The sequence below is a fragment of the Rhagoletis zephyria genome, unplaced genomic scaffold, assembly GCF_001687245.7.
Source record: "Rhagoletis zephyria isolate East Lansing unplaced genomic scaffold, Rhagoletis_zephyria_1.1 Rzeph_scaffold_01294, whole genome shotgun sequence".
In the NCBI taxonomy this organism is placed as follows: Eukaryota; Metazoa; Arthropoda; class Insecta; order Diptera; family Tephritidae; genus Rhagoletis; species Rhagoletis zephyria.
In genome coordinates this window covers 14,554-28,046 of record NW_016158378.1, presented here as the reverse complement: position 1 = coordinate 28,046, position 13,493 = coordinate 14,554, and the positions used below count along the sequence as shown (strand labels likewise).

Below are 13,493 nucleotides of genomic sequence, written 5' to 3'. Positions count from 1 at the left end.
AAGCAGCTGAGATTCTTCTCAGCTCATAAGAAGCTCTGCAGTGAATGCTTTAGATGTAAAGTACACCGGCTTGGTACCATGCAAGCGCGTTTCGGCTCAACGTTTTCGTTGTCCTCAAACCCTTCATGTCTCTGGACCCACCACAGCGCTACTCTATTGTGGTCTCCAAGGTGGATCGAAAAAATACTATCCACTGTAGTGTTTTATGGCTACGGTAAGAGACCAATATATACAGAGCATATGGGGACATCCCTGGCAATTTCCGCGTCTTTCCAGGGTTTAAAAGTTGGTGTGATTTTTGGCAGACACTCCAGCGTTTCCGCATCTTCGCAATTAATCGACAACCACCCCGGACGAAAGGTGCAGCCGCTAAACTCCACGTAGTCTTTTTGCTGCTGCCTTACCATTGGCAGGACGCCCGCCTGTATGGCCTGAAGTTAGTCGAGGGAATAAAGTTTGTTAGGGTACTCTTTAGGAGTAGAATTAACCTTGAGCTCTGAACCAGGTCTGCTTGATATGTCAGCGCCTTTACGACCTCGGATATGGTTACGTAGAGCTTGGATTCTGTTTGTACCATGTGTGCTCTTTTGCCAATTTGACTTGGTTTTCTCTTAGCGAAGTTTTCAATGTGAGAGGACGTGGAATTCGCAGAGTAATTCCTTTTAATCCTGCTATGAGTCAGCAAAACCAGTTCGATCTAATTCTTAGCGATTGGAAAAATTGCCTGGACGTTTGGGTGTGGCATTTTTTTGAGTTTTCCTCTGTAGAGGTAACATTGGTAGCGCTACAGGTAGTTTTCTAGCAGGAGTACTAGCCTCTTTTGGCAAAACGAATAACACTTGTTAATTTTTTTGATATATTTTATTTAATAATTTTTACGCTAATAACAAACGTCACGAGTTTTCTATCGATGCTCATGAGGCATAGTTCAGAAAGTCTTTCTTCTCCTGGTGTGCCTCTGAGCCAGGTTTTTATTCTACGAAGTGTACTAAACGATCGCTCCACAAATGCTGTTGTGCATGGAAAAGCGCTCAAAATGGAAACACACTTATTTATTCGTTTTATTCTTTAAAAAATCTACAACTTAAACATCCTTCATATCTTCTTCGGACAAGTTCTTTCTTCCATAAATTGTACCAAAGAATGAGTTTACTGCTCATATCTAGATCATAGATCTGCTGAAAATGCTTCGCGTTATTTTGTACCTCTTCACTGGAACGTTTAAACTCTACCCAGAACTACCGCGGACGATGGTAAAGTGGTAGGCGGTAAGTGAACAGCTGATCATTTGTTGCAGTGAAATCTGTCAAAGTAAACACAATTGTCATTTTGATTTGAAAATTATCATTAAAATTAAATATTTTTTCGGTCCGTATGGGTATATAGATTTGATGGAAAGAAAAATGGATGAAAACTTTGCCAAATTTGTGAAAAAAATAAAAATGACTACAATCAACACTCAATCAACATTGTTCCGTCCCCGCTGAGCGGTAAAAATAGAAATAAAATTAAATCACCCGAAAAACGTCGTGGGGGTAAAAACGCTGTCACCACAATTATTAGCCATTCTATATGCCTTTGTGAGTTTTAATTTTGACAACGGTTAACCGACGACCGCTTTAGCGTCGTCCGCTGCAATTCTAGGTAAAGCTGGCGTATTTTCATAAATTTTCACATTAAAAGCGTAGTTGTAAAGAGGCTTTAGTAAATTCAGATACGATTTTATTATAGTACTCATTTTCATTGACCGATGGGGGTTACTTCTGTTTTTTTGTTTACCTGCCAAACGTGGGAGTGAAATTTCAACTCCTAGAACGGCTGTAATCAGTGTTACCCTTATGCGACTAAAGTGTCAAATTGACACTTTTTGGAGATCGATGCCCCTGCCACCGACTTTTTAGAAATAGCCTTATTTTGAAACTTTTCTTAAAACTCAAGCGACTTTTCTTTGATTAAAAATTCTATATACACATTTTGATAATTTTTTCATAAAATATATTTAGTTCCTTACATATTTAAAAATTCTTTTAGTATTCACTTTTCAAAGACGCTTAAAATTTACACCTCTGGCAAGACTTTGACTGATTTTATCCTTTTACTATGTCAAAATTTGTCAGCAAAAATGTCCAGAAATAGCAACAATTAGTTGTAGCTTAGCATTTCCCCAAGTTATATGTATTAAATTCATTTTCGTAGCTCCCGGTACAAATAAATTATCTGCAACAATTATATACAACATGTTTTCAGAAAAATTAGTTAGTTGTATGGGATTTGTATGCATGNATGTCCAGAAATAGCAACAATTAGTTGTAGCTTAGCATTTCCCCAAGTTATATGTGTTAAATTCATTTTCGTAGCTCCCGGTACAAATAAATAATCTGCAACAATTATAAACAACATGTTTTCAGAAAAATTAGTTAGTTGTATGGGATTTGTATGCATGAAACATCGTCACCTACTTTAAGGTACAAACACAGTTGTAATAATAAAAGTTCCAAGCGTTTTACTGCTCTTTGTAGACGTAACCACCGCCGGCGGCATACTGAGTGCCAACTTCGCCACCAGAGTACGATGAACCACCCGACGAGTAAGACAAGGAGCCACCTGATGAGTAAACTGGAGCAGCAGCTGGGGCAGAGTATTCGGAAGAACCACCGCCAGAGTGGCCAACTGAAATACCACCTGAGGTACCAGATGAACCATGGATAGAGAAAGAGTAACCGCCATCACCATCTGATGAATGTGATGGAGCTGAGTAGACTGAAGCGGGAGCTGGTGCCGAGTAAACTGGAGCAGGAGCTGGGGCAGAGTATTCGGTAGAACCACCGCTGGAGTACGACCCACCGCCAGAGTGGCCGACTGAAATACCGCCAGAAATCCCAGAGGAACCACCGCTAGAGTAAGAGTAACCACCATCACTTCCGCCTGAAGAAACTGCAGGTGCAGAGTATACTGGAGCGGAGTATACTGGCGCTGAAGCTGGTGCAGAGTAAACAGGAGCTGGAGCTGGGGCAGAGTAAACAGGAGCTGGGGCTGGAGCAGAGTACACTGGAGCTGAGGCAGGAGGCAAGTATACGTTGGATGGCTCAGAGTAGGACGATCCACCACCGCCAGCAGCACCTCCGGACGAGTATGAGCCTCCCAGAGAACCGCCTGCAGAGTATGAACCACCGAGGGCACCATCCGATGAGTATGAGGTACCGAGCGAGCCGTCTAAAGAGTATGCACTGCCAAGAGAACCGCCTGAAGAGTATGAGCCACCAAGAGAGTCACCTGAAGAGTATGCACTGCCAAGAGAACCTCCTGAGGAGTATGAGCCACCGTGGGGGCCGCCCGATGAGTATGAAATGCCTGAGCTGGGCGGCAGGTATGAACTCGACAAATGACTGACATCAGCCGAAGCGAAGGCAACCAAGGCGAGGGTGATGGCAAGGAAGACTTTCTGTAATAGAAAAAAGAGAGGTATGTCTCAGCTATTCAGTTACCGCAACTACAGAAACTGGGACAATTTTTTCCGCGCAAAATTTCGACTTCGCTTGCAGGGTATTACAATTACTTTTTCAACAAAGCCTCTCCCATTATGATTCGTCTAATAAAATTAGAAATTTTGTAGTTCTCTTACCATTTTGCTCCGATGATTAGATATGGTCTACTACCAAGCGGAACGAATTAACTATTAGAACTGATACAAATCCCCAAATCGGCTGATCAATTTATACAAAATTTAGTTATTTTTTATATATACATATGCATGCACAATATTAAACGTTTTACCTGCATATTATGTGCAAAATGAGACGCATAATTAACCAAAAACGATAAAAAGCAAGAGAATTAAATATGTTTTCTTCAAGACTCTAACACCTACATTAGGGTGGTCCAAAAATGAACAAAAATTTTAGTTAGGTTCCGATACTCCAGCCATGCACGGGGTCCACGACCTCTCCCCGGATAACGTTTTTTAAAAAGACGGATGATACTTTTTCTAGCCTCTCAAGGATTTTAAACCAATCAGCCCTCTTCCTTCCAATTGAAAATCCTCTTAGACTGATTGACTTATATATATGTACATATATACACAGATGTAAATCAGTGAAGTCTGCTTTACATAGAATCGTTAAAGCTATAGATAATTAATTTAAGAACAAAGACTTCGTTGTTGATGCCTTCGTCGATATCGACACACTTTTAATAACGTATTATCCGAGGCAATAGTGAAATCCAGAAACTGAAGGTGAGTAAGATTGCCGCGGAGCGAGCCATTTTCAAGCCCGTTCTCTGGAGAAGCGGAAAAGAAGAGGCTCACGAGGTATAGTGTACACTGGCAACATTGCACTCATCTTTACTGCTGTCCGCTCCGTCAGCTTCGGCGAGCATTCGGAAATCTTTGGAAACTTCGCATTTCACACCTGAAGAAACTGATCGGTGCGTGGAAAGACTGGCTCCGATTGGATGGCTCTTACACGGAGGGCAATCGAGGAAGTTTTTTCGGCGAGGTAGGAACCAACTCTGACAGGAGTCTTAACCGAGCAGTGTCCAAAATATTGTTTTAGACCCCCATTGGAGAAGCAGCCGTGCTTTTGAAAGGCATAAGTATAAATATATATATAGACTTTTACCCCATTCACACTATCGATGAACTCTCTTTTGGAATCTCTTTCGGAGAGCCGACAGTTTAAGCTGCAACCTCCGGCGGACAAAGCCAAATGCGGATTGGCCAGAAGGCTGCATAAATTACGAGCTCCTAATGCCCCCATTGTTTTCTCCAGCGGTGATGTTCAGCTAAGCATTGGGAAGGTGGAAGCCTTCAAAGCCATCTGAGCGAACGGAATTTGCATGCTGATGCTGAAAAATTTGGGTCCTGCGGGAGTAGACTACCTTACCAGAGTCCTCCACCTCTCTATGGCCACTCTCATCATTCCGGAAATCTGGAAAATGGGGAGGGTGCTCCTACTGCTTAAACCGAATAAACCGTCCAACAAGGGACTGTCTTATCATCCAATAAATTTCTTTTCCCCGGTAGCGAAGACACTTGAGGCCTTGCCACTCCAGCCAACTGAAATCGCCCCTGAGAGAGTAGAAGTTTAGTACACTGAGAAAAGAGTTTAGTTACGTCAACTAAATATGTTTTTCTCAACACATGATTTAGTTATAGTCACATTATTTGGTTATAGTTACCAAATCACGTGTTGGTAGAAATATATTTGGCTGACTTTTTTCTGAGTGTAGCATTGGATCTGTCAAAGGCAGTCACTCCACGCTTCTAAAATATATTGAGGCTTTCTTTCTTCCACAGGCACTCAAACGGTGGTCGGCGAATTATCTGAGTAGCCGACATTCGTCAGTAATTTTTAGAGACAAACCAGCAAACCGAGGCAAATTAAACAGAGGCTTCCCTAGGGTGGTGTCTTTTCCAAGCTGCTGTTTAATTTTTAAATATTAAAACTCCCTCAACCACCAGAGGTAGTCACGACTGTCTGTTATGCGTCTGGCGTCTGGGAATGGAATTGATGACTTGTGCTCGAAAATGAACGGTTACCTCTCCAAAATTTCTGGCTTCTTCACTGCAAGGAGCCTAACCCTCTCCCCTACGAAATCCTCGACATCCCTTCTTAACCTGGACGAAGGAAGTCAAACTGCAGCTGGGAACCGACGTCGATGGGGAACCAATTACGACGGTGAATAAACCCGAAAATCCTTTAAAAATGTGGACTCCTTTTCGGCGCATACAACCTCAATTGTCAGATCATATAAGGTCACCAAGCCGCTAGCCGGCAGTACCTGGGGCAAAGGCAAAGAAACGTTGTTTGCAACATACAAGGCAATTGGCGGGCTGGTTCTAAACTATGCAGCACCGGGGTGGTCGCCGTGGACTAGCAGGACACAGAGGAGGAAGCTACATGTCAGAACACGGCTTTCTGATGTCGCCTCAACACCACCTACACGACGTGCCCCAGATGCTTCTTATCAAGGTGCATAAAACAAAGCTCTGCTTGCAGTTCCTACCTAGTAGGGTGCCACAGACATGAGCCCGCGAACAGACACCTGCTTGCAGCACGGACGGTTCATAAAACAACCTCTGGAACCAACTGCATACCGACAGGCCGTAAATAGAATTGCCGTAGAATTGAGCTCGGTATATTAGCAAATGTTTTGTTCAACGTACTTCCATTTTTGCATAACATCGATTTTGTTTAGAGATATATTGTTCCGTTTATATGTATGTTCACTGTATGTATTTAAATTGAATTTTTTTTTTTGTTTGTATGCAAATAAGTTAGATCTTTTATTCTTTTCTTGTACTTTTTTGCAAATTTATGAGACATCTAAAAATCAATAGTTGCTGCTGTCGTATAATATTGCGGAAGTTTTTCTCGAGTTAGAAAACACGGGAAACGAGTACCTGTGCTTATTTTTCGTGCTCATTCTCCTTCTGTCAAAAACTCCTAACATAAACACTATCTACAGAAGATACATACTGTGCACCAATAAAGTCTTCCCACAGCACTTTGTTTAAACTTTGCTGCCAAAAACAGCACACTATTTAGTAGTTATTTTCAGCAAGGTAATGACCCTAAACATATGGCTCACAATATAAGGAAGAAAATTAAGGACTTTTTTCAGCTTTAAATTTTTCTCAACACCATTTTTAATAGCAAAGATTGTTTGATGTGAGTTCGAAAGTAGTTATGGTACCGAAAGGAAACACTGTACACCCCTATCAAAAATTTATGCGCATAAAATACATTTATTTACTTTAAGATAATGATTTTTTGGAGAATAGGTAAAATTTGAAAATTCAATTTTCATCCCTTGTGTGAAAAAGTATTTTATGACGTCTGCGCTTAGGTGGATGTTGTCAAATCGACAAATCTGCGTAGTAATCTGCGGATAGTTCCATATCTATTTTCTTCATCGTGGGTCCTACTGATTTGTAATACACTGTTCCGACGACTCGGCTAATGCGGAAGCCACACTCGTTTGCTTACTTGTTTGCTTGGAGAATGTACACTGAGGGGAAAAAATATTAAAATCAAATAGAAACGTAATTGATCTTACTATAAACGTCAACCAAAGTAGGTACTGTATATTGGTAAATATTCAATTCAATTACGCGCACATTAAAATGACCGCTTTCATACTGAAAAAGCATCCGCGAAGTGAATAATCAAGACAAAAACTAAAAAAAAATTTTATTTGCATGTTGCCTGCAGTGTTGCCAGAACTTTTCAGGGCGACCGGCTAGATTGGAAAAAAAACGGCTAAAAACGGCTAAAATGTTTCAAACAGAATTAGTTTTTTTTTAAATACATAAACTACAATTAGAAAGACTAGTCAATCCATTGAATTTTTTTTTGGTTAATAAAGATTATTTATACGTAGGTAAGCTGTACACCACTTTATTTTTGTTTAACAAAGGAAACTGTCGTTATACGTAGCTAAGCTTTACATCATAAGTCATGTTTGTATTACTTAAATATAAAAACAGAGATAAATTACAAAGTTATCGCGTTTTCTTTTCTATTAAACAATTTTGCCTTCTTATAAATATTGGATCATTTTCAGTATGTTGCTTTTTGTCCCGCAAAATAGCTATATTAGCTGAAAGTATGGCACTTTTGCTTAGTCGGAGGGCAATATTTTGAGAAATGAACACGTAAGGCTGTGAAAGCAGAAGGCATTGACATTCATTGTTGTTGCCGACCACTTCACTTTTAACAAGTTTATGACATTTAACTAAAATCATGCCACCAGATTCACTAGCAGAAAATTTTTGTTTCTTAAAAAAGTAGAAAAATTTGAGAATTTGAAGTCAGTGAAGTTGGATGAAAATATTAAGTGTTGCGCGTTTCCAAACTGCCAGAATTCGGTACACCTGAGCAAACGTTCGAATATAAAGTTTTTTGCTTTTCCGAGGTAGGGTATGTAGGTTGATAACAAATTGCTGACGCAAAATATCTTTAAACCTCTGAAAGATGTACCATTTTCCGTGGAACAGGAAAGAGGTCGAGTTAAAATGGTGCCTGCAACTTGTAACAGTACCAATTATTGGATGCTCGGATTTTGATAAAGATGTGGTGCTGCTAAAAATATATATACAAAAATATAAGCACGAAACTATGTATTTGTCACACGAATTATCCACATAAGATGAAAACTACTGCAGTTTTATTTTATAAAATTAAAAAGGTATGTTTGCACCATGTATTGTCTTCCCAGAGAGTTTTGCTCCACATCGAAATTCGTGCTCTTTTATTTTCTAAGTGTAGCGAATAAAACTTCACACTTAAATTTAAGACATTCATAACAAAAATTTTATGCAGAAAATTCCCGCTACGTTCTCCCAAATATATACTGGGACGCAAAATTTAAGCAAGCTTTGCCTATTTTTCTTTAGTTTATTTAATATTTATTATTTTTTATGAATATGTAGCACATTACTTAACAAACAACATATACTACAAACAGATTTCACACTTGGTGCAAAAATTATGAAAATTGTGGAAAATTTCAGCAAAACTTGTAACTTTTTAATCTGCTAAAATGACGCCTCCCAGTTTATGTATATTTGGGTCACTCGCTTAAAACAAAAAACATTGAAATCGGCTCACTATCTGATTGTTTTTCAATTTTACATAACACAGTCCGACATGAAAATTTTCTCAGAGATAAGACTAGCCATTTCTAATAGATTCTGGAGCACTAAATTTGTAAAAATAAAAACTTGTATATTTGAATTTTAATAAAATAAGGCGAAGAGCAAAATCGGCTAAAAACGGCTAATTTTTTTTTGCAAAACGGCTAACAAATCGGCTGCCGGCTAAATCGAATTTTTTCCGGCTGTTTGTTGTCGCAACCGGCTAAATCTAGCCGGAAAACGGCTAAAATGGCAACGCTGGTTGCCTGCAGTGGAATTCGAACCCGATGTGTGTTGTCGCCGCTGTCAGAGCGGCGCTCTGCATGCTTGGGGTGCGTATGTATACTTACATACACATCCTCAGATGTGAACAGTCAAATACGTGCGTAATAAATTTTGTATGAAAATATTATTTTTAAATACGAACATTTTTAAACGATAATCAAATATAAAGTATTCATCTTTACTATGCATTATTTCCCTCAGTGTAGATTACAGAGACAATTCAAAACTAGCCTGGGAATCTTCCTCGTCATCGGTAGTGCAATGATCACACTTATTCAACATTTTTCTTATTAAATTTCAATTGGATTCCTATACGAATGAGTATGGTGAATGCGCTACACCCGACAAGGTGTCCTGTCATGTAGCCAGTAAGTGTTCTAAGACCCTCGCGGCTAAGTTCAAGGAATCAAGCTAAAAGAAGCTCTGTAGGGAATCCTTTAGATGTAACGTACACACGCTTGGTAACATGCAATCGCGTTTAGGCTCCACGTTTTGCGAGAAAGTCAGCCTCTCCGTTGTCCTCAAACCCTTCATGTCTCTGGACCCACCACAGCGTTACTCTATTGTGGTCTCCCAGGTGGTTCGAAAAAATACTATCCACTGGATTGTTTGATGAGTACGGTAAGTAACCAATATAGACACAGGATTTGGAGATATCACTCGAATTGGTATCCACAAGTTCCGCGTCTTTCCAGGGTTTCGCATCTGCGCAATCAATCGACAACCACCCCGGAGGAAAGGTGCAGCCGCTAAACTTCACGGAGTTTTTTTGCTGCTGCCAGCCTGTATGGGCTGAAGTTGGTCGAGGGACCAAAGTTTGTTAGGCTACTATTTAGGAGTAGAATTAATCTTGCTCTCTTAACCAGGCCTGCTTGATACGTCGATGCCTTTATGACCACAGAAATGGTTACCTAGCGCTTAGATTCCATTTGTCCAGTGTGTTCTCTTTTGTCAATTTGACTTGGATTTCTCTTAGCGAATTTTTCAACATGAGAGGACGTGGAATTCGCAGAGTAATTCCTTTTCCTCCGCTTGTGAGNTTGTCAATTTGACTTGGTTTTCTCTTAGCGAATTTTTCAACATGAGAGGACGTGGAATTCGCAGAGTAATTCCTTTTCCTCCGCTTGTGAGTCAACAAAGCCATTTCGTTCCATTCTTTAGTGATTGGAAAAATTGCCTGGACGTTTGGGTTTGGCATCTTTTTCGAGTTTTCCTCTCTAAAGGTAACAGGTAGTTTTCTTTTGTCGTTTGGGTTTACGCCCAATTCGTTCGCTGTTATGGCAATTTTTCCAGCAATCCCGTTGGACATTGAGTGCCCTGATACCCAGGAAAAACTAAATAAAACCAGATGTATACCGTTAAGAAATAGATAAAAGCAGAGGTATCTATTGCAGGATGTAACTTTTCGCCACGTATTGTCGGATTTGCGGCATCGCTGCAACTATTCCAGAGTGCTGCATGACGTGCAATAACAGCACGAAGAACCTTTACCTCTAGGTAAATTAAATGGTTTTTATAAGCGACACGTTAACGTTGCCACAGAGATGGAAATGGGTCCCTCCAGGCAAATTTCAAAAACAATACAGGTAACATAACATAAGGAGAGCTTGGCCAAATCCATAACAGATCCTTTACCAGAACATGGTCCCACTAGTTATACGTCGTTAGTTTCGGTTAGTTACTTATCCTTTCGTCTACTAATGAACCATGGCACGGAATACAATATTACATATGGTAATTATATCTACATATGTATGTAGTACGAGTTATATCAAAAGGCTTAACAAATATTTTTTATAACAAAAACTTATGTATTTAATAACAAAGACAATTATTTACAACGTGTTTTCAGGAAGAATAAGTTAGTTGTATGAGCTTTGTATGCATGAAACATCGTTAGCTACTTTAAGGTACAAACACAGTCTTAATAATAAAAGTTCCAAGTGGTTTACTGCTTTTTGTAGACGTAACCACCGTTGGAGGCATACTGAGTGCCAGCATCGCCACCAGAGTACGATGCACCACCCGACGAGTAAGACAAGGAGCCACCTGATGAGTAGCTCGGAGAAGAGAGCCCAGAAGAGCCACCGCTTGAGTGGCCAACTGAAATACCGCCTGAGACTCCGGGTGAACCACCGATTGAGTAAGAGTAACCACCATCACCACCTGATGAATGTGATGGGGCTGAGTAGACTGGAGCGGGAGCTGGTGCCGAGTAAACCGGAGCAGGAGCTGGGGCAGAGTATTCGGAAGACCCACCGCTTGAGTAGGACCCACCGCCAGAGTGTCCAATTGAAATACCTCCTGAGATTCCAGACGACCCACCGCTAGAGTAAGAGTAACCGCCATCACCACCTGATGAAAGTGATGGAGCTGAGTAAACTGGAGCAGGAGCTGGGGCAGAGTATTCGGAAGAGCCACCGCTTGAGTACGACCCACCGCCAGAGTGGCCGACCGAAATACCACCAGAGACTCCAGATGAACCACCGCTGGAGTAAGAGTAACCGCCATCGCCACCTGATGAATGTGATGGAGCTGAGTAGACTGGAGCAGCAGCTGGTGCCGAGTAAACTGGAGCAAGAGCTGGGCCAGAGTATTCGGAAGAGCCACCGCTTGAGTACGATCCGCCGCTGGAGTGGCCGAATGAAATACCGCCGGAGACTCCAGATGAACCACCGCTAGAGTAAGAGTAACCACCATCACTTCCGCCCGAAGAAACTACAGGTGCAGAGTATACTGGGGCTGGAGCTGGTGCAGAGTAAACAGGAGCTGGAGCTGGTGCAGAGTAAACAGGAGCTGGTGCAGAATAGACGGGAGCAGGAGCTGGAGCAGAGTACACTGGAGCTGAGGCAGGAGGCAGGTATTCGTTGGATGACCCAGAGTAGGACGAGCCACCACCCGACGAGTATGAACCGCCAGCAGCACCTCCGGACGAATATGAGCCGCCCAGAGAACCGCCTGAAGAGTATGAGCCACCGAGGGAGCCGCCTGAAGAATATGAGTTACCTAAGGACCCACCTGACGAGTACGAGCCACCAAGAGAGCCGCCTGAAGAGTATGCATTGCCAAGAGAACCACCCGAAGAGTATGAGTTACCTAGGGAACCACCTGAGGAGTACGAGCTACCAAGAGAGCCGCCTGAAGAGTGTGCATTACCAAGAGAAGCGCCCGATGAGTATGAAATGCCTGAGCTGGGCGGCAGGTATGAATTCGACAAATGACTGACATCAGCCGAAGCCAAGGCAACCAAGGCGAGAGTGATGACTAGGAAGACTTTCTGTAATAGAAACAAAGAGAGATGTCATAAGAAATAAATAGGACATAGATGTAATAAAGATTTATCATATGCTTGATATAGTTTTTGTTATATGAAAATAATTAAATTATTAAGAGGTGGCACCGCCATAATTTAGTGATCACCAGCATATCTTGCCCAGCCCTCTGCTATTAAGATAACTCAGTTATTAAGTCACCGCGACTACAAAAACCATGGACAACTTTTCACTGAAAATTTAAACTTCACTTGAAGGATGCTGCAATTAATTTTTCAACAAAGCTGCTTCCATTATGATGCGTTAATTAAAATTCAAAACTTTGTAGTTCACTTACCATTTTGCTCCGATGATTAGATATGGTCTACTACTAAGCTGAACGAATTAACTATCGGAACTGATACTAACCGCCAAACCGACTGATCAATTTATACAAAATTTATTTATTTCATATATATATATATGTACATATGTATGTACGATGTTAAATGTTTTAACGGCGCGGACGAAGCCATAAACGCGGTAGATTATGTTGCACATGTATGCCAGTTACGGCCAGCAAGCTAAAGTGATTGGCATTATGTGCAAAAATGAGACGCATAATTAACCAAAAACGATAAAAAGCAATAAAATTAAATATGTTTTCTTTAAGTCTCTAACACCTACATACGAGCATGTGGGTAATATTTAACATTGCAAAAGTAACATTTAGTCAAGCCAGCAAAGTTTTGTAAGGTATATTTACGAGCACGTGTGATTTTAACCCTTCCCCTGCATTTGTACAATATATTGTACATTTAATTTTTTGTAACATTGGAAGCGTGCTACTAAAAATCTTATTAATATTTTTGAAAACAAATTAAACTTAATAAAGTTTTGGAATGCCCCGAATAGTTTACGTAAATTTCAAAATCAAAAGCGTTTCAAAAATATTTTTAGAATTTAAATTAAAAATAAACCATTTTATAAAATTCCAGTGACACGCAAGTTGTGGTAATTTACTGTAAAAAAATAAGTGAAAGTTAAGTAAAATCGCTAATTAAAGCACATAGTATGGAAATATAAAAGGCAATTCATCATATAAAAATACTAAAATTAAACTATCATGATTTAAAATATTTTTCCCGAGTGGTAAAAAAAATGTACAATATATTGTAAATTTACACTGAAAGGTTGTAAGTGTCTTGTACAATATATTGTACAAACGTCCGCAAAGGTTGCAGTTGAACAGGCAATTAGGGTGGTTTTGCCGTGGTTTTTAAAGAGCTTGTGCGCTCTTGTTGCAGTAAAGGGTAGGT

The 13,493-nt window shown here is 40.4% G+C and overlaps 2 protein-coding genes across 2 annotated transcripts; both read right to left on the bottom strand.

The window, feature by feature from the left end:
• Window positions 1–209: 209 nt before the first annotated feature.
• LOC108363516 (translation initiation factor IF-2-like) lies at window positions 210–3,780 on the bottom strand. The gene is made up of 4 exons (XM_017616901.1): window positions 3,775–3,780; window positions 2,936–3,442; window positions 503–526; window positions 210–431 (listed from the first exon to the last, which is right to left on the bottom strand). The coding sequence occupies exons 1-4, from the start codon at window positions 3,778–3,780 to the stop codon at window positions 210–212; spliced, it is 759 nt and encodes a 252-aa protein (XP_017472390.1).
• A 7,091-nt stretch (window positions 3,781–10,871) lies between these two features.
• LOC108363515 (loricrin-like) lies at window positions 10,872–12,200 on the bottom strand (the record flags this gene model as incomplete). The annotated part of the gene is made up of 3 exons (XM_017616900.1): window positions 10,872–10,972; window positions 11,090–12,019; window positions 12,080–12,200. Coding segments are annotated over 3 exons (1,152 nt in total), but the record flags the coding sequence as incomplete, so codon positions are not given.
• Window positions 12,201–13,493: the final 1,293 nt, after the last annotated feature.